Source organism: Amphiprion ocellaris, chromosome 23 (assembly GCF_022539595.1).
Source record: "Amphiprion ocellaris isolate individual 3 ecotype Okinawa chromosome 23, ASM2253959v1, whole genome shotgun sequence".
In the NCBI taxonomy this organism is placed as follows: Eukaryota; Metazoa; Chordata; class Actinopteri; family Pomacentridae; genus Amphiprion; species Amphiprion ocellaris.
Window position 1 is genome coordinate 13397504 of NC_072788.1, and position 19197 is coordinate 13416700.

General features: G+C 39.1%; 2 protein-coding genes across 2 annotated transcripts; both read right to left on the bottom strand.

Moving 5' to 3' along the window:
• Window positions 1–1821: 1821 nt before the first annotated feature.
• On the bottom strand, window positions 1822–8447 carry ltb4r (leukotriene B4 receptor). The gene is made up of 4 exons (XM_023275026.3): window positions 5842–8447; window positions 4339–4878; window positions 3294–3570; window positions 1822–2936 (listed from the first exon to the last, which is right to left on the bottom strand). The coding sequence occupies exons 2-4, from the start codon at window positions 4836–4838 to the stop codon at window positions 2550–2552; spliced, it is 1164 nt and encodes a 387-aa protein (XP_023130794.2). The 5' UTR covers window positions 4839–4878; window positions 5842–8447; the 3' UTR covers window positions 1822–2549.
• Window positions 8448–8591: 144 nt separating this feature from the next.
• On the bottom strand, window positions 8592–17712 carry ltb4r2a (leukotriene B4 receptor 2a). The gene is made up of 5 exons (XM_023275027.3): window positions 17555–17712; window positions 13369–13938; window positions 11371–11571; window positions 11196–11236; window positions 8592–10334 (listed from the first exon to the last, which is right to left on the bottom strand). Exons 2-5 carry the CDS (start codon window positions 13927–13929, stop codon window positions 10031–10033), a joined length of 1107 nt encoding a protein of 368 aa, XP_023130795.1. The 5' UTR covers window positions 13930–13938; window positions 17555–17712; the 3' UTR covers window positions 8592–10030.
• Between the last annotated feature and the right edge of the window lie 1485 nt (window positions 17713–19197).

Sequence of the window (19197 nt, forward strand, 5' to 3'; positions counted from 1 at the left end):
ACTGAGAAGCCTTAAGAGCTACAGTATGTTAAGTATACCTTTTATTTTACCGTTAAAGCATATAAACTGTCTAAATATACTTTCTAACAGTATAAACTGTATGACTTCACCTCTGACCTTCTTGTAAAATGATAAATAAACAAAACAAAGATGGAAACATCTGCCGATGCAGCGTCAGATGAAATCGATTTATGTAATCGCTCAAGAAATTCTAAGTACATGAACTCATTTTTAGAATTCAGTCACCTCAGGTCAAGAAATGAAGCCAAACTAGGTCACAGAACCCACAGTGCAGAATTTTGTGATTTGCACAACAGCTTGTCCTATTTATCTGTTATTTAGTGTGCCGCACTCGCAAACAGCTTCCTGACTGACGTCAACAAGAAAATAGAACTTTGTGTTCTGCATATGCGATAAATAATGTATTTTTTGTGATCTCATTAAAGGCTGGTTGCTCAATACCTCTTCATCTTCTTCCATCTTTTCCTATTAGAAAAAGGAACAAATCAGTCTGCAGTATGTCATTGACAAATCAGCTTTTTGGCCTTTTTTAACTGACATTACATCAGTGAAAATCTACAAAAGTCAGACTACAAAGGAGTTTTGTTTTCTTCTTTTTCCACTGATCAGCCTCAAAATTACAACCATTAACAGGTGAAACTGAATAACATTGATCAATTAGCGCAGCCTGGTATCATGAAAAGGTGTGTTTTTACTGGTACGATTTGCATATTTGCTCTTAGCACTCTGTTGCTTTTGTGCTTTTTATTTATTTGTGCTCAGAGATGTTTGTATCACATGTTGAACGTTCCTTAAGTCTTCTCTCTCTTTGTTTCTTCCTTGTCTTTGACATTTTTTTAGTGGTTTCAAACTTGCTTCTGGTTTCGTGTTCAGCTTCTTCTACTTTGTTTATCAACATATAACATATAGCGCCACCTTAAGACAACAACGGGCCACCTGGTGTATTCGCTCCAAAGAAGTTAATGTAAAAAAGCGTGATTGTCATTTTCTTTTTAATTTTAATTTTTTGCAACATTCTGTGAGTTCGCTTCAAATTTGCTTGACAGTTATATGAAAGCATGACTAGTGTGTGTATGATCACTTAATTATTACTTCCAGATAGACTTGACATATCGGGAACATATTTTAAACTCCATCATTTGAAATCTAAAATGACATCTTTTGCATCTTTACCATATGTCAGGGAGATAAATCAAAATGTGTGCTCCGTTTCATTGCATGCATTCATTGCATTGCATTACACCTTTTTCTCAGAAAATTAAGAAACAGGAAGTATTATCTAATAAAGAAAGAAAGAAAGAAAAAATATATGGGGACATTGATCAAATATTTCTGTGAGCTCTTTAGACATAAAACAAGTGTGATGATCATCTGTGGCTCTTGCAGCATCAACATCATTAACTACAGCTGTGCCTCCTGGATGTCGCTTCATCATTACTATAGGTTACTATAAGTGGAAATTTATGTGACTCATATTTTGTTTAAAATTATTTCCTTTTTGTTTTCTTCTGGTTAGTTTATCGTCACAGGATGTTTGGTGGTACATTGGAGTTCAACCACAGAATATCCTGCAATGTAACCATTTCAGTCACATGTTGTGTAATAAAGGGCAGAGCGGTGCATGAACAAATGAAAGGAAGGACATTTTGGTGAAATGTTTCTTATGCAATCCTCACTTCATGCTACTGAACATTGCATAAGAAGCCATGTAGTTTCATATATCAGGGAAAGGACAATCCATTTTGACAGCCAATCTTTTAGGTAATTATGTGGGAATTTTTTGACAAAAACACAACAAAGGAATATAAAAGCTTTATTTGCAAAATATTACAAATTTCATTCTAGCTGCATTTTGATGTGAATAAAGTCACTGCTTCACAACGTCAAGCCTTAGGCAGTATTGTAGGCTTATAATAAAAAATCAAAACAATAAATCTTAGCAAACAAATTTTAAATAAATTGTCCAAATCTGGACCAACAGTGCACCAAGTAGATATAAATAAGATTTTTTTGGAGTGTGCTTTTATCTGATAAAGATCCTCCTTTCTGTTAAAAAAAAAAAAAAAACTGGTGTTGTTTCGATTTAATATACACACTTAAAGCCTTTCTTTTTATGAAATCAAACCCTGCTTTTGAGGCTCTTTAGATTCTACAAAACAAGTTTAATATATCTACATTTTGTAATTGTATCTTTAAATATTTTGTTGGCGGTAGAGTCCACCATTGCTGCCATTCCAAATGTTCCCACCATTCTTGCAATTCCTGCCATTTCTGTCATTCCGATCATTCCCGCCATTTCTGCTATTCTCGCCATTTTTACCATTTCTGCCACTCCCATCATTCCCAACACTGTCGCCATTTCCACATTATTTGATTTCATTGATATCATCTTAAATAAATGATGCTCTATGACTGGATATACGTCTTAGTCTTAACATAATGTATTAAAGCTAAATGGAAGTCAAGGCCCAAACATGATCTGTGTCTCACCAATTTGGAAATGCAGTCCATGCAAAATATCTGAGGTGCTACTCTAACTGCTCAACACTGGCCAGAGTCTTGAGTTCAGGCTCATTGATCTCTTTGTCTGCCACACTGCTGCTCCTTCCCTTGTTCTTGCCTTTGAAAGGTTTCCCCAGTTTGATGGACAGCGTTTGCAGGACAGAACTTTCATCTGGTGAAGAGCTGCTGCGGCCACTGCGGGTGAAGGTAGACGTGCTTCTGCTCTCTGAGTTGGTGGCCTCGAACATCTTGCCCATGAAGCTGAGCCCAGCCTGGCGGATGTGGGAGCTGCCAGCGAACACGTAGAGGATCGGATTTATAGCGCTGCTGAAGTAAGCAAAGGCTGTGACATTGGGACGGGCAGTGGAAGCAGCTTTGAGCACTGAATCGCTGTTCTGCAATAGACCAATCACCTGAGAGAGGGAAAGGAGAATGGGTTTGCAATTCTCAAATAAAAGCCAGTATATAAACATTAGCCAGCGATACAACCATCAGGAGTAAATAAGGTTTACTATTGAAAGCCTGACGAGGCTGGTGAAATGACCTGCTCTATGATAGCTGACGATATAAAATCAATGAAATGTACATTTCCACAGCTGTAATTCCTCCAGTAGTAGAGTCATCTCATCCTCAGCATTTTTTCACAAGTGGGCTTATCTTTTGATGAAAGCACTGTTTTCACTCACTGAACTAAGGGAAGAAATGTTAGTAGAACTGCAACGCAAAGAAAGTAAGTCTCCCCAGGTCTGATCAAAACACTGCAAACTTACCTCTATGATGTTGACAATGTGATAGGGCAGCCAGAATATCGCAAAGGCACAGATGATCATCAGGATCAGGCGTCTGCCTTGTGCTCTGCGCTGAAACTTGGCACTTTGTAGGCGGCAGAAGATGGAGGAGTAACAGGTGCTGATGAGGGAGAAGGGCACCAGGCAGCCCATGGTGGTCTCAAACAGGTACTGGAAGACCGGGTGGCCCACACTCTTCCAGTGGTAAGGGATGCAAAAGCTCAAAGTGATGTTGTTTGGGAATACTTTCTTCAGATTACTGTCAGAGAAGCCGAGAAAAAAAAAACACAAATAGAAAGTGAATGTGCCAGTAGATATAGTTTCCTGGGATGAAGACTTGGGTTGGTATGGAAGTTGAGTTGTGACAAAACAATGAAGCAACCACTGAACCAATGAAAATCTAGTGAATGACAGTAAGTATACACAAATAAGACAGAACCTAAGGTGGGTTAGGACTGATCTGATTGATTTAATCCATTTCATAGTTTAGTCCACAACTTATGACTTTAATAGTAGAAAATTCAAGCCTATAGAAGGCATATGCGGTCATGCTCTAATGCAGGTAGAGTCTAACTGCATGTATTATCTGGATTTTGACTTACAGACTCACAGTTTCGTGTTTACTCAAAAGATTCTGCACAATTATCACTAATTTAATGACATCTGGTGCCTTAAACCTTCTGATATTTTGGTGGTTAATAAACCTCCAAACTTGACATGCTGCCTTCCTACTAAACTGCGTCAAAGTTGAAAATAGTGACATAATTATAAAATCAAGATAAGTGTGGTACCAAGTTTATCTGCAAAGGACATTTTAAAAACAGCTGCTGTATGCTTCAACACTGAATGCACATTGATCTTATATGAGAAACCAAACTTTCCACACACAGAAAACACTTCAGTTCACTTAACTTCACTTTCATTGTTTCTCAGATGGAAACTCGCTTTGCAGCTTTCATTAAAATCTGAACTTTTCACATATAAAAATGCAATAAGTGCAAAGATGCAAAGTCGTTTTTGGTCTCACCTGCGGTAGAAAGGCATCGGCAATGCCAGGAGAAACGCCAACACCCAGACCAGCAGCAGGAAAACCAGCAAGGAGCGTTTGGTTCTCATCCTCTGGGACAGAAAAGGCCTCGTGACAGCCAGCCAGCGGTCCATGCTCATCAGACAGATCAGGTAGATGGACACGTACATGTTCACATTACACAAGTAATGCACCAGCTTGCATGCTGCCGAGCCAAACTCCCAACCCCGGCCTCCAGCCAGGTACCGAAGGAAGAAAGGGGCGCTGAGCAGCACCAAGGCATCGGCCACAGCCAGATTCAGCACCAACAAGCATGTCACTGAGCGCTTCTTCACCTTGCAGAACACCGACCAAACCACAAACAGGTTCCCGGGAAAGCCTAGAATAAACGCCAAGGTCAGGATGGCGATGCCGATCTTGGCTGAGAGGGAGACGGGCAGCGAGAAGGAGGCAGAAGACGGCGGCTGGAAGGAGGTGGTGGTGTTCATAGTGGATTCCATCGAGACAGCCTGTGAAGAATCTGGCCTCAACAAAAACAACCTTTCAAGGGAAAGAAAGGCAGGAAACAGGATATTTGGGAATATGGTTATTGAGATGTGAATGTGTGTCAGTGCTGCAAAATATTGCACAATATTTCTTTAATGTGTCTCGAAGCAATAGAGTTCAGGAACAGGGTGGAGAGCAGAGCTATCTGTAATCTTTCAATTAATGGAAGAGAGTTCAAACGCTTCCTGAGGAAATGCAGGGACTGATATGGTGTTATTTGCATTATGAGGTTTGTCTGCAGTTAACAAATTATTTCTTCATCTTGCATTGCACTGTCAAACTGCACAACATGCAGAAAAAACTATATTTATTTCAGTGTCATTTTGACTTGTTTGCACGGTGATAGAAATTAGTCCAAGAAGAGAAAAGCTTCAAATTCTGATGTAGGTATGTGTCAAAATATTGAAATAAATGCTGTGTATTGTATATTGAATATGTCAAGAGTAACATGAAAGTATCAAGGGACAAGTGGTGAGGAGAAACGAGAGTTCTCACCCACTTTGTCACGTGGCACATAAACAAAGTAGATCACAGTAAACTTAAACGCTTCCCTATCAAAATGTTAATCTTCTAGCATTTTAACACACATATTCACTCACTGCTCCTTCTCCGTTTTCTCGGTTGTCTATGTAAACATGCTGCTGTCATAAATTAATTTCCTATTAAGGATCAATAAAGTATGCATTCTATTCTATTCTATTCTATTCTATATTCCACCGAAAGATGCTGCCTTTTTTCTACAAAGCAAAGTTAAATAAGAAAAAAAATGAAATGAAATATTATATATATATTATTAAAATTATAGTTTTTCAAAATAAAAGGGAGCTCCCTGCTGTACTTTTATAATAGACATTAAAAAGAATCATATGACCAAAAATGTAAATGTTACGTTAAACTCAATGATCTTAAGTTAGCAAATGTTTAATCAGGTGAATGACATCAAAGTGACATACTGACCTTCCACTGGTGATCACAAAGACAAATCCACTGCAATAAATCCCATCTATTTTACACCTTGTCTGAACTCTTGGCTGCCTACTTTACTATGTGGACTGTGTGTGTGGAGAACAAGAAATACATGTGTATATTGAGTAAGAAGTGTCATGTGAGGGGAACTCCACTGGCTACAGGAAGCCATGTTGTGCTAACTGGGTTGCGTGGTACCAGTTGTTCCTCCTACTCATTTCATTCTACTTTTGTATTCTACCATCGCAGGCTTTGGTATTAAATACCAGGTAACGCTGGAACGCAGACCAGCTTTGTGGAAAATGTTGATTTAACATTGCCGCCCTTTGTGGAGCCGTGTTTGCTTTGCATTCATCCAGAAGGAAGACTCTAATGAAGCTGTTACATTTTGTGAAATATTTTGACAAATAAAAAAAAAATCACAGACCTGTTGCACCTTATTGTGACATTATCTAGTTGCAGATATTATAGAGAATCATATAAAATGTTGAGAAACTGATGCCATCCTTTCCGTGGAAAAACAGGATCGAACGAGCTCCGGCTATCGTCATGAGGGTGAATAAGTGAGGGAGGGAATGTTCCGGGAAACTGTCAGGATCTTGTCGATACATGAACATTAAATCATAGCTCGTACATTGTCTGCTCTCTTGCACCAGACTGTTTCTTTGGCTGTCATATACGGGATATTCCTCTTTCCACATAACCCATCTGTCTCAAGTTATGTGTGAGGGACAGGATGTATCTAATTGCATAAAAACTTGCAATACGTCATGATTTTTTGTCATACTTTGCTTCATTTTGTATTGTTTATATTGAAAATTTTTCCAGTTTAGGTTTAAAACTGCGCAAATCAACTTTTTTATAGTAAGAATGGATCAAATGGGTAATGTGTAGCTGGTGCCAGACAGCATTTGACCTCTAGGGGCATCATCCAGAACCAACTGTGGCCTCATCCTGTCATTGCTTTTTAAAAATCTAATTAAATAAGTGTGGTGTTGTTGAAATAGAAAACAACAAATGCAGAGTTATTCAATTTACAAATAGGAAGTATGATTGGTTTTCTGGCTGTGTCTGTACCATGATATCAGGTTTTGGATGGTGGCAAGTTCAGCTAAGTTTTAGGGATTCATCATCCCTTAAAATGAGCAACGTTGTGGATCAGTGAAAAAAACTAAAACAAGGAAGCAAAGCAGAGATATTATGCTTTGGAAAACCGTACCAACTATCTCGACTTTGAAGAAGAACCTGGTGAGAACAATGCTAACAGTGATGACAAAGAGGAGAACAATTAATAATCCAGCCATCACCTCTACTGTAGTCTCATGGTCAGACCATTCTCAATGCAGCTCTGTGTAGAATAGTCTGACTGCACCTCACAATCAGTCTGCTAAAGGAGGGGGAAAAATCATGTTTACAGGCGTCTTGAATGGTGCTAAACTCAGGATGCAGCAATGGTGTTTCCTTAAATTAGTGATGGGGGAAATGTTCTGCATGCATGGTGGCAAGCATTGTGATTAAAATGGCTAATTTGTTGAAAATAAGGAACACGGCTGCCTTACTGCACAATCCAAACCTTCAGCAGAATTTTCAGTGTCTTAGGTTGCTGCCTGGAGTTTTTTTTTTTTCAATTTTTTGGGGAAAATTGTGATATATAAATAGTGGTATGAAAGGAGAAAGTCAAGTGAAATGTGCGACCAATGACACGTTTATACCCACAGTCTACATCCGGTGAGTCAGACTAGTATTTGTTCGAAGCTTTAACTAAACAAGCTTCCCAGAGGAGCTGAGCATCATCATAGCACTACTACATCCATCCATCATCTATACACCACTTAATCCTCATTAGGGTCACTGACTTAGGGTGAAGGCAGGAGACACCCTGGACAGGTCGCCAGTCTGTCACAGGGCGACATAGAGACAAACAATCACTCTCACATTCACACCGATGGACAATTTAGAATCACCAATTAACCTCAGCATATTTTTGGACTGTGGGAGGAAGCCAGAGAACCCAGTGAAAAGCCACATATGCACTGGGAGAACCTGCAAACTCCATGCAGAAAGATCCCGGGAAAGCCGGGACGCAAACCAGGGATCTTCTAGCCGTGAGGCAACAGTGCTAACCACCAGTACTCCCACAGTTTGGGTAAATTCATCAAACAAAAACTATTTTTCAGACATCGGCAAGGCAAACCGTGGCACTGACAATTCACCATGTAGTGGACCAGCTGGTACATGATATGATTTTGCATGCTCTTAATCACACAACCGCAAGAAGTTTCCTAAGTAATCTGTGTTACTTTGTGTTTATCAGTGATCAGAATACATGGGGAGTCACTTCTGGCCTCCAAGTAGGTGCAGTTTGCCCAATCTGAACCATAACTATGGGAGTGATGACAGGAGTGATGGGTGCCTTTTTAAATTACTTCAGATTAGAGTATATTTGTTCGATATGATCTGTATTTTAGGCTAGATGATGAGTTCAGATATCTTCATATATGTCATGTGGCCTCATTTGAATATTGGTACTTTACCATACAACTGATACTGTCCTGAATGCAGTACACATCAATATAAACACCTTTGACATGTTCTATGTATACATATATCTGGACTCCATATTGCATCATATACATTTAGATAAGGAATATTCCTGACATGCGGCAGATTTGGTGAAATTCTAGGTAAAATACCAAGTGCTGATTGCATTGTACATTCCATCAGGTCTAGTGAGACAAACACAGGATGTAACTGGATGTTGTATTTCACTGTACCACAAATACTGACTTAGTATTGCCATAGACACAGTACATAGAAATTCAAAATGAAGTCAAAATATAACTTCCTGTTGTAACTGTACATCATTTTCATCATATGTGCCTTGATGACAAATAGCATATTCTAGCCACATAATGAGTCCACATATTTCAATGTTTGGGATAAAGCGATACTGACATGTTTTTCAGTATTTAGCTGACATTGATCGAGATACTTCTCAAAAGTGTTGGTTGAGACTTGAATAGAACTACACTGCCTGTCCCAAAAAACTAAGTTGGCACTTGGATTTAACAATGCAAATATGTAAGAGCCTTCCATTGGATAATTACTGCAGTGATGAATATGTTTCAGCTGCAACAACTTATTTAACCCTCGCTGATGCAATGAGGAGCTTCTCATTTCTTAAAGAATCATGAAGATTTTGTGCAGCGGTCCTGATCTTGGTAGAAAATGAATGCAACTCTGGACAGAAATAAATGCTGTGACATTGCAGAAGCATACTGAAATAATGCCACAGTGAATGTATTCAGAGCTAAAGGCGGTCCAATGAAAAATTAGTGTACAACTTTTTTTTGGATGGGCAGTGTATATGGAGATTGAATGTTGAGCTTATGAATGCATGTGTAAATAAACCACTGTTTGCTAACATTTTCACCATATTAACATGTAAATATGTTTACATACAATTTGTCTACTTCCCTGAAGTGGCCAAAGCAATCAGTACATCCAGCAATGAAACATATCTGCAGTATCAAAGCAAAAATCCTGAATTACATCAGTGTGCATTTTAAATGCAAGTATTGTTAGTAATAGCATCTCAACCTTATTCAAGTCATGTCAGCTCAGCTCATCTCTCTAACAGTAACTGTACATTGATTTTTCTAAACTTTGACCAGGTTTTTTTTGGTTGTTTTTCTTTTTTTTTACCAATAAAACATTGCATTAACAAAATGACAATCAACAAATGCTGCAAAAAATAAAAAAATAAAAAAATTCAGTAGACATGTACAGTCAAGACAGTGCACCGCCTCCTTTGAGGGATTAATGTTTCATTACAAGGAGTTTTGGAGGAGGTGACGAATTACATCCTGGATAAAATTCCACAGTTTGCCTTTAAAGCACAGTTCAGAGCCGAGCAAGGCCCATATCGTATATTTACAGTTGTGGTGATGCAGCATTGTGAGTATTGAGCATCACCTCAAACACATTGTGTCCTTTTTAACATTTGGAACAGTCTCATTTTGAAGATTCATGCAGCAGCTGAATATTTTTTGGAAGAGAAGGGACCAGCTGTACATGAAGTCTTGTCAAAACTTTTGTGACTGGATGAATGAGAGATTTAAAGGCCTGAGTGGTTTAATGTTCCGGAGACACAACACCACCTTCAAGCCTCATGAGTCCCCTACTTACCGTTCTTCACTGGTTTAGCGTTAGAGCTCGAGTTGGTGACAGAGTCCGGTTCTTTGTCCTTTAGCATGACGCTGCCTGCATCTTTGTCTTTGTCACGGCTGTTCTGGCTGTTCTGTCGGCTCTTCCTGGTACCCGAGTCGATTCCCGCTCCCTCGAACAAGCGAGCCATGAATGCCAGCCCTTCTCGTCGGATGTAGGACTTTCCTGCGAAGAAGTAGAGCACCGGGTTGGCACAGCTGCTGATGAAGGCTATGGAGGAGGTGACGGCACGACTCTTGTACCATATATCACCTAATCTGGTGGATGGAGAGGTGAGAAGAGCATTTAGATAAAGGACAAACGATGGGGAAAAAACTGTTAAATTGTTCATGAGAGTGTACATAAAACAGCTAGCTACACTTTATTTTAAAGTATACACCTACCAATCTCCAGTCATTGATTTAACACATCTTTGTGAATTAAAATGACATATTTTGAACGATTTGTCCTGCCTTCAAATGGCTTAGATGTAACTCTACACCTTTGCTGTCTTTACGCAATGATAAATTGTAACATTGGAGTAATTCAGTCACACAAGTTAACTGAATATCAATTCTAAAAATGAAAAAAACTGCAGAAAGTCTCGCCCTGCAAATACAGGATTGTTCCTAAAACTTGTTACATGTGAAATCCCAGAAGTCGGAGTCAGTGTTTTTGAGACTGTCATCCATACACTGCAGTTTCAGGTTGGAGATATTAAGTTATGTGCCTATTTCACCCTTTATGCGTCTTCTAGCCTATGAAAAAACATCAAATGGACATTTTGATGTGGTAAAAAAAAAAAATGTTGAATGAGTAATATTTATACACTATAAAACCTTTATTATTTTTTTAAACTCCACATCTATAAGAATTCTCTCATGCTAAAACCTCCATTAACTATCATTAGATGTAAGTGTCTGTGACGTCAGATGAATGATTTCTGTAGAAACGATGAGGAGGATGAGCATTTTCCAAATAAGTGATGCATTCAGTGACTAATTGTGGCTCCACTACCACTTCACTCAAGTCATTTCTCCCAGCTGTGCACCATGAATTACAGTAACCCAGATCACTGCTTTCTATTTTCATTATAACTTCTGCTATTTGAATGAGACTCATGCAAGTGTGTCACTTACTTATCTTTTACTGGACCATGTGGATACAAAGCCCAGGTAACCTGAGAACAACGCAAAATTACTTCGTTAACAGTTTCATTTCATTTCAATAATTCTATAAAAGACAAATTCAATATACTCAATAGGCATCATGCATGGAAGAAAGTTAAGTGTAACAACGGGATGAGCGACATACTTGCACCATGTTGATGACGTGGTAGGGCAGCCAGAAGAGGCAGAAGGTCAGCACGATGGCCAGGATGAGCTTCTCGCTGCGAATGCGACGGTTGAACTTGGTCCGTCGGATCCGCCGCAAGATGCAAATGTAGCTGACGACGATGACCCCGTAGGGAATTAAAAACCCCAACACCAGCTCCAGCGTGTACTGAAGGACCACCTGTGCAGGGAGACAAGACGGGAATAAAAATGTTGCTTAGTTCACACTGTAAACTGTAATGCTCCCAACAAAAACCAGCAGGCAGACCCTGAACCTAAGGTATGATAAAAATAAAAATAAAAGAAGTCAAAATGACATGCCCGTATTTTTTGGTCTATTTATTACTCCACCAAGGAATGCAGCAGAGTTATGTGACAATCACCGTACGTTTGTCCATCTGTTTGTCTGTCTGTTAGCAACATTACTGAAAAACGGACTAATGGATTTGGATGATCTTTTCAGGGAAGGTCAGAAATGACACAAGGACCAATTGATTAGATTTTGACAGTGATGCGGCTTGTAGTCAGGATCCACAGATTTGTTAAAGATTTCTGCATTGTGAGAGCTGCACGGTGTCACTGAAAGTATGACAAGTGAACGCTACATCAGCTGCCTGCCGATGATCACATGATTGTGATCTCACTACAAATTGACCTCTGCAGACTTATCGGGACTAATCCGTCAGATATGACACAAGGAGCAACTGATTAAATTGTGGGGCTGTTTCCGAGTCCCATTAATTATTTAGGTAGCACGATTTGGTGTCATTACATAAAATACACATGCATAACATATGACTGTGCTCACCGCAAAGTAATTTTTTATTAAAGACTTCATCCAATCAAAATGATACGACTGAGCAGCCTTGGCGGAGTACTGCGCTCTGAGTGCTTTTCTTGTTTTCATTGTCCTGCATCCATGTCAAGCGATTACCACATTATGTGACTTACGAGTTTCTATCATTTCACACACAGACCAACGTCTGCATAAAAAGGCTGCAGGGATATAACAATAGATTTTCAATACTGTTGTCACTCATTGTTGACTTTTGTTTTCCGCCACTGTTCACAGTCACTTTTATAGTTTGTTTATGTTACAAAACTTCCTCATTTACTTGAGGCACCAACACTACTTGGTGATGTTCAGTAGAATATAATAGCCTGGGTTAGAACACACCCATTCAAACGTTTCTCAGTCACTGTTTACATTTGTGTTCAGTCACTGTTTTCCATCATTTTCAGTCACCTTTTGCTTTTAAGTTCGTTGTGGGGCCATTGTTTTGTGGCATTTTCACTCACTGTTGATTTTCGTTTGTGGTCACTGTTTTCAGTTGCTTTTTGATTTTGTTCATGCTGCAAAATAGTTTAATTTAAGGCACCAGTAACACTTGGTTATGTCGAGGAAAATATAATAGTTTTGGGTTAAAACACACCTGTTTCTTTTCTTCTGTTTACGCTACAAAATTACTTGGACAATTTAAACCACAAAACAACTTGGTTGATTGTAGAATAAGATCATGGTTTGGCTTAAAATACACCCATGCAAATGTTAACACAAAGCTACAGTTGTTCTACATAACTTGTGATGACTCAGGCCCCAAGAGTCATTCCAATGAAAACGTCAGCATTTCAAAGTTTTTCAGCCTGTATTGTGAAATGATGCATTTTGCACCATGGACCAGCTATTGAGGTAACTTAATTAAACTGGCTTCAAAACATTTTTCCTCACCTTGACTTCAGGTTTTCAAGTCTATCTTAACATGTCGGGACAATTTCAGGTGGGTTAGACTAGTAATTAAAAATACTTTGATTGTAGAAGAAAAGCTAATGATCTCTAACTCAGTGTAGTTTGCTGGTTGAACATAATTTCATTAGAAGTTGTCATAACTCAAAAAGATTCATGTAAATTGTTGCAATAATATCATTTTGTTGATTGAAAAAGTTAAAAGGCATCAAGTTAACGTCGGTATCAACTCACGTCACTGTCTTTATCGTGGAATGAATCGCAGACCGAGATGGGGCCCTTACACCTCGCTTCTCTGAAGATAAGTGCAGGAATGGAGGCGACCATCACCAGCACCCAAACCACCGCCAGCACCCGCATGACAGTCCTCCGGCCGGTGATGACGCTGATCCGCTGAGGCCACAGCACGGCCACCAGCCTGTAGACGCTCATCAGCATGATGAGCTGGATGGAGGCGTACATGTTGGCCAGACACAGGTAGAAAAGGATCTTGCACATCACCTTCCCAAACACCCACTTCTTCATGACCAGGTAGACGATGAAGAACGGGGTGAGAGCCATCAGGGAGCCGTCTGCGATGGCCAGGTTGAGGATGAGGAGGGTGGTGACGGAGTGCTTTCGGGCTCGTGCAAGGATGCTCCAGATGATGAAGAGGTTTCCGGGGAAGCCCAAGAGAAAGACGAGGCTGAGGATGAGGGCGCCCATAGTGGTGGTGGTTTTATTATCCACAATGGTCTCATTTCCTGCATTGGGGAACGTGGAGTTTACGGAAGATAAACAGTTTCTCTGGGCCATTTTAGTGACCTGCCAAAGAGAGAATAATGATGAATGACTCACAGTTTTCAATAGGTGCATTAATGTCTTCCTTATTAGGACCAACAAACTGAAAATATAACATGTAGGCACCAGTCTGCTCCCAAAGCTGAGATTTTCTGCCTAATAAAGAGCCTCACTTTGACGTTTTAACGATTACTAGCATCAGTTTGACAAGTATGAACTTCATGCAGGAAAATGTGGGAGTGTGGCGCAAGTGTAACAGGTTTTAACGGGGATCCTTAATTCCTGAAGAACGAGACCAGACATGAGTGAAGAGCAATAATCCCCGTGTTGGTGTCAGTATTTGAGCAATGATTCAGACTGAGATTCATCATCTCTGCCTTTCTCTTTAAGTCTTGATGAACCAAGGTCATTTGTAGCACCATCACAACACAAAAAAAATATCATTGAAGTGTTGATTTCTGAAATTTGCTTGCATCAGGAAGTTGGGTCTACTTCTGTGCAGTATTCAGTGAATGCACTTTAAAGAGCCCATGCTATGCACTTTCACAGCTTTTAAAGTTTAATTTTGGGGCTTACTAGAATACTGTTTTAATGCTTTATTGTTCCAAAAACACATTATTTTTCTCATACTGATCATTGCTGCAGCACCTCTTCTACACTTCTGTCTGAAACACTTCATTTTAGCTCCTGTCTATCTAAGGCACAACTAACATAAAGTCCAGTCTTCTCTGATTGGTCAGCTGGAGTAACAAATGCATGTTGGTTGTGTATTGTAACTCTAGATCTATGAATATGAGCATAGAGGCATAGCCCAAGTGCAAACAGCCTTATTGAGGAAGTAAATCTAGAAAAAGCAGCCCCTCACCAGGCAAATGCATTACATTATGATGCAAATAAGTAACTGAAGAAAAGCCCCAACTTCAAATGAGGCATTTCAGGCCAGTAAGGAGCAGTGTTTTCTGTGGGAGAGAATGGGTCGCTTTAATGTGGGCTTTGTGTGTTTGCAAACCTTTGACATGCACACAAAAAGCTTTATAGCACATTAAAGGACAAATCCCAAAAGAATAATATGGCTATTAAGTTCTGGCTGCTTCATTACAGTCATTAGGACCTAATGTGCTGTTTTTCAGTCATAATACTCATATATCAAAAGCCATTTATAAACCGGTAGCAGCACTTTATGTAAGTCAGTGTAAGTCTTTAAAATGTTTTTTTCTCATCCAGCAAATCCCGTAAAAACACCAAAACCACCATTGTGTTGTCATTGTGCATCCAAAGTTGTGATTTCAAAACTTTTTTCTGGATCAGTTCCACAAACTACCAAACACAGAATACAATGTATCCATCCATGGCTGAAAATAGTCCCCAACGAAAGGCCAGTATATTCATTTTTGAGTCATATTTGCTAAAAATTTTAGTGTCCAGCTTTGCATTGATGAAGTTAGCCAGTTAGTTAACACATTTGTTGACTTTAAAAAAAAAAAAAAAAAAGTCTTATAGCCTCAAATAATTGCAACAGAGTGCTACAGAGAAGGTAGGAAATTAGAAAAGCACTAAAATATGGAATAATATTGCTGGTTTAGGTAGCTATACGGGATATGATTTTTTCATATATAACCAGCCTTGTAGCTGAAGAGATCTATAAACTAGATAAGACCCTTGACACGCTCTATAACTTACTGGGAGCCAAAATAAATCTTTAAGAAGAGGAGTCGGTTCAGGAATCTGAATTAGGAGTCAGCAAGCAACATGCTGCTGTATTTATCCCATAGGCTCCTGCCAGGAGACGTATATTTATGTACTAAAGCTACTTCATGTTGCTGAAAAAAAATACTTTTACAAAGTGGCATGCCGTCACTTGTCCTACACATCTGGAACATTGATATACGAGCACGCCCTTTACGCTGCTATCACTCCAACTAAGCAGCATCAGTGCATACAGTTGGATACTCACACCCATATGTGCAAAACAAACTTGCTTGATATCTCCCAGTAATCTGTGCTGCAATTATGGATTATTACAGGATAAATCAGTGTGTAATTTGTTGTTAGTGGCGAGCGAGTGCACATCAGGTGATAGGACAGGTACAAACACAGCAGGTTAGAGTGATTATAAGCCTGTAGGTTGAGTTTTGAAGACATTTACTACTAGGAGTGCTTCCACGGCATATGCACGCTACTGTTCAAAAGTTTAGGGTCACCCAGACAATTTCATGTTTTCCATGAAAACTCACACTTTTATTCATGTGCTAACATAACTGCACAAGGGTTTTCTAATCATCAATGAGCCTTTCAACACCATTAGCTAACACAATGTAGCATTAGAACACAGGAGTGATGGTTGCTGGAAATGTTCCTCTGTATCCCTATGGAGATATTCCATTAAAAATCAGCTGTTTCCAGCTAGAATAGTCATTTACCACATTAACAATGTCTAGACTGGATTTCTGATTCATTTAATGTTTTCTTCATTGAAAAAACTGCTGTTCTTTCAAAAATCAGGACATTTCTAAGTGACCCCAAACATTCGAACGGTGGAGTATATATGCATGAATACAGTAGATTGCATGCTGCTATATGCTAAATTGGAAGCATTTAATGTGCATTGCATGTAAAGTTGGTGGAGCCTTAGCAACTATTAGTTCTTTGAGAGTAGGAAGATATGAAATTTTAGAAAAAGTCTTACTAAAAGTTGTTTGACAGGTAAATACTCTGTTGCATTTGTAGCTTTTGTTGTTTTTTATTGCACAGTCCACTTTTGAGATTTTCTTCACCATAAATAATAGCTTTAGTTCAAGTACGAGTACATTTGAAGTAATAAATGTTGATATAAGCACTTAAAAAGAAATAAAAGTAAATGTAAATATGGAATTGTGCAGTCAGAACTATGGAAAAAATGCTCTTTTATCATTTCTGAATGGAGAAAAGGACATTTTAAATTGTATTCTAATGATATTAAAGGGAAAAAAGCAACTTTCTTTTCATTCTTTATATTTGCGGACTGAAGAAAGAAAGAAACAAACGTAGCCACATGGCAAGTGTTTACAAAAAGCCGGTCAAGCCACAGTGACAGTGACTTCAAAAACTCCATCATATTGAGCAACAATGAGACTAAACCAACTGTAACCAGGTAGCTGATGTTATTGTATTGTTTTTCCTGTTCTTCTAGTTGCTTTCTTTGTTTGCTTGCTTTCAGACTAAACGTGCTTTCTTTGCTCATATTTCTTTGCATTTTACTATTATTTGCACAAACAGAGCTTCCTGTTAAAAGCTAAGACCATAAAACTAGACTGACTTAAAAGGTGTGTTTGTGTGCTGTGTGACTCACACACAGTGCTTACAAAATCACACCTTACAAAAGCCATGCATAGAAACTATACAGCACAAAGTGAAAGAGTTCAGGTTCAGCTGCACCTGATGTGCTCATACTTAAACAGATCAAAATAGGTCAAAAAAGCTGGACAATATTGCAACAACACTTTTAAAAACGAGGAAAAACATACAGATTGCAGGAAAAAAAAGTCCTAAAACTCCACAAAATGAAACCTCCTTCTTTCTGCTTCAACAATAGCAGCATAACTACAGTTATACAGGAACCAACACACATGCACAACTGAAAGACAAGAAAAATGCGACTCACCAAGTCATCAAGCGGAAACCGCCACCAGGGAAGACGACACCAGGACCAGGAGCTGGAAAAGAAATCTGACTCTGGTGTAGATGGTGTATTTTCCTCCTCTTGGTTTTACGGTTTCTTCTGCCCACGTTTTCCCACCTCATCCACTCCCTCCTCCCTCTCTCTCTGCTTCTCTCCATTGATTTGTCATGCTTGCTGTAACATGCAGAGGAGTGAGCGCTGAAGGTGTGTCCCTATGACATGGCCTGTCTCAGCCCTGGCAGTCTGTCAACATCCTCACATGTCGAGGAAGGAATTCCATCTGTATGATGAAGGGTTAGTTCACCCAAAGCACTAAAGACAAACCCTACCCCTAACCTTTAACCCTAACCCTAGGTACTTTTCAGCTGCACCATATCTCTGAGGGAATTATTGTACCTACTATTTATGCTGTACTGCCTTTATCTGACTGCTTCGTTAGATAGATTTTTACAGAACAGTTCATGCAGCTGAACCAATAAGCTGCTCAATCACTAAAAACACTGTTCTGATCGTCACTTGGATCACTTGTGACCCCATTTCTTACTATTTTCATTTCAAAATGAGCTCCGCCTCAAACAGCTACAACAGGGAGATCCTGTTTTTCCACTAATGTATGACTAATAATAATCTAATGATATAATAAAATAGTATCAACTACAGGGGACAATAATCTGCACTCACTACTTTCAGTTTTAATACTTTTTCAATGTGGGATTGCAACAAGTAAAAGATTATTTTTACCGTACTTGTACTTAAGTAAAGGATGGGAATACTTCCTCAGCTACTGTCTATAGCCACTCATATCACTCCATGTTACATCCACAAACACTTCTATTCAAGCAGCACTTGATAGTTTAGAGGCAGATATCTTAAAACAAGTGATAAAAACTGTTCTGTCATAGTAATGGGCAAGAGGCTGCTGGTCTTCCACACTTCAGGCCCTGATCAAAATTCTGATTTTGGAACCTGGCTGCAGGGATGTTTTAACTATTCAGCATCACTGAGGTCGACCAATGATGCTGGGCAAGTACAGTTCAGTCAGCATTCCCTACAGTGTTGGATGGGGTTGAGGTTCTGTGTAGGACAAACTGTGAAAACTCTTTCCTAATACACTGCAAAGAGCCTCCTACAGCTGCTACCACAAACTGTTGTCTAAAGTATACAGTAGCACCAAATTCTCTTCTCTGAAACAAAATACTTTAACTCAAAGCACCAAAAAAAGTCTCAAAATTAGACGTTTTTGGTCATAAAGTGTTTCTGTCCTATTAAAGCATTTTTAAAGCACTTTAACCCTCGTGTTGTCCTGCGGGTCAAAATTGACCCGTTTTAAAGTTTAAAAATGTGGGGGAAAAAACTATTTCCACATTTAAACTTCTGATATCCACATTTTCAACATTTTTGGGAAATCTTTGTACATGTGTTTTACAAGTCCTGACAGATAAATATCAACTTTCATTAGATTCTTTGTTACATTGTCCTGATTTGATGCCATCTCTTAGCAAAAGTGCATGAAAACGCACTCATCCATGCTGGATGAAAGGTTGCATGGAACCTGGGCAGGTTGCCAGTGTTTTGAATGGTTTAACACATGGAGAGACTACTGCAATAAACCAAACCTGCATGTG

What these genes read in the sequence shown, in the direction of transcription:
- ltb4r (XM_023275026.3), bottom strand. Translation starts at nt 4,838, where the DNA reads ATGGAATCCACTATGAACACCACCACCTCCTTCCAGCCGCCGTCTTCT. An exon ending in CCGATGCCTTTCTACCGCAG is followed by an intron (nt 3,571 to 4,338) that starts GTGAGACCAAAA and finishes CTTCTCTGACAG; the next exon opens with TAATCTGAAGAAAGTATTCC. An exon ending in ACATTGTCAACATCATAGAG is followed by an intron (nt 2,937 to 3,293) that starts GTAAGTTTGCAG and finishes TCCCTCTCTCAG; the next exon opens with GTGATTGGTCTATTGCAGAA.
- ltb4r2a (XM_023275027.3), bottom strand. Translation starts at nt 13,929, where the DNA reads ATGGCCCAGAGAAACTGTTTATCTTCCGTAAACTCCACGTTCCCCAAT. An exon ending in TCCACGATAAAGACAGTGAC is followed by an intron (nt 11,572 to 13,368) that starts GTGAGTTGATAC and finishes CTCCCTGCACAG; the next exon opens with GTGGTCCTTCAGTACACGCT. An exon ending in ACGTCATCAACATGGTGCAA is followed by an intron (nt 11,237 to 11,370) that starts GTATGTCGCTCA and finishes CGTTGTTCTCAG; the next exon opens with GTTACCTGGGCTTTGTATCC.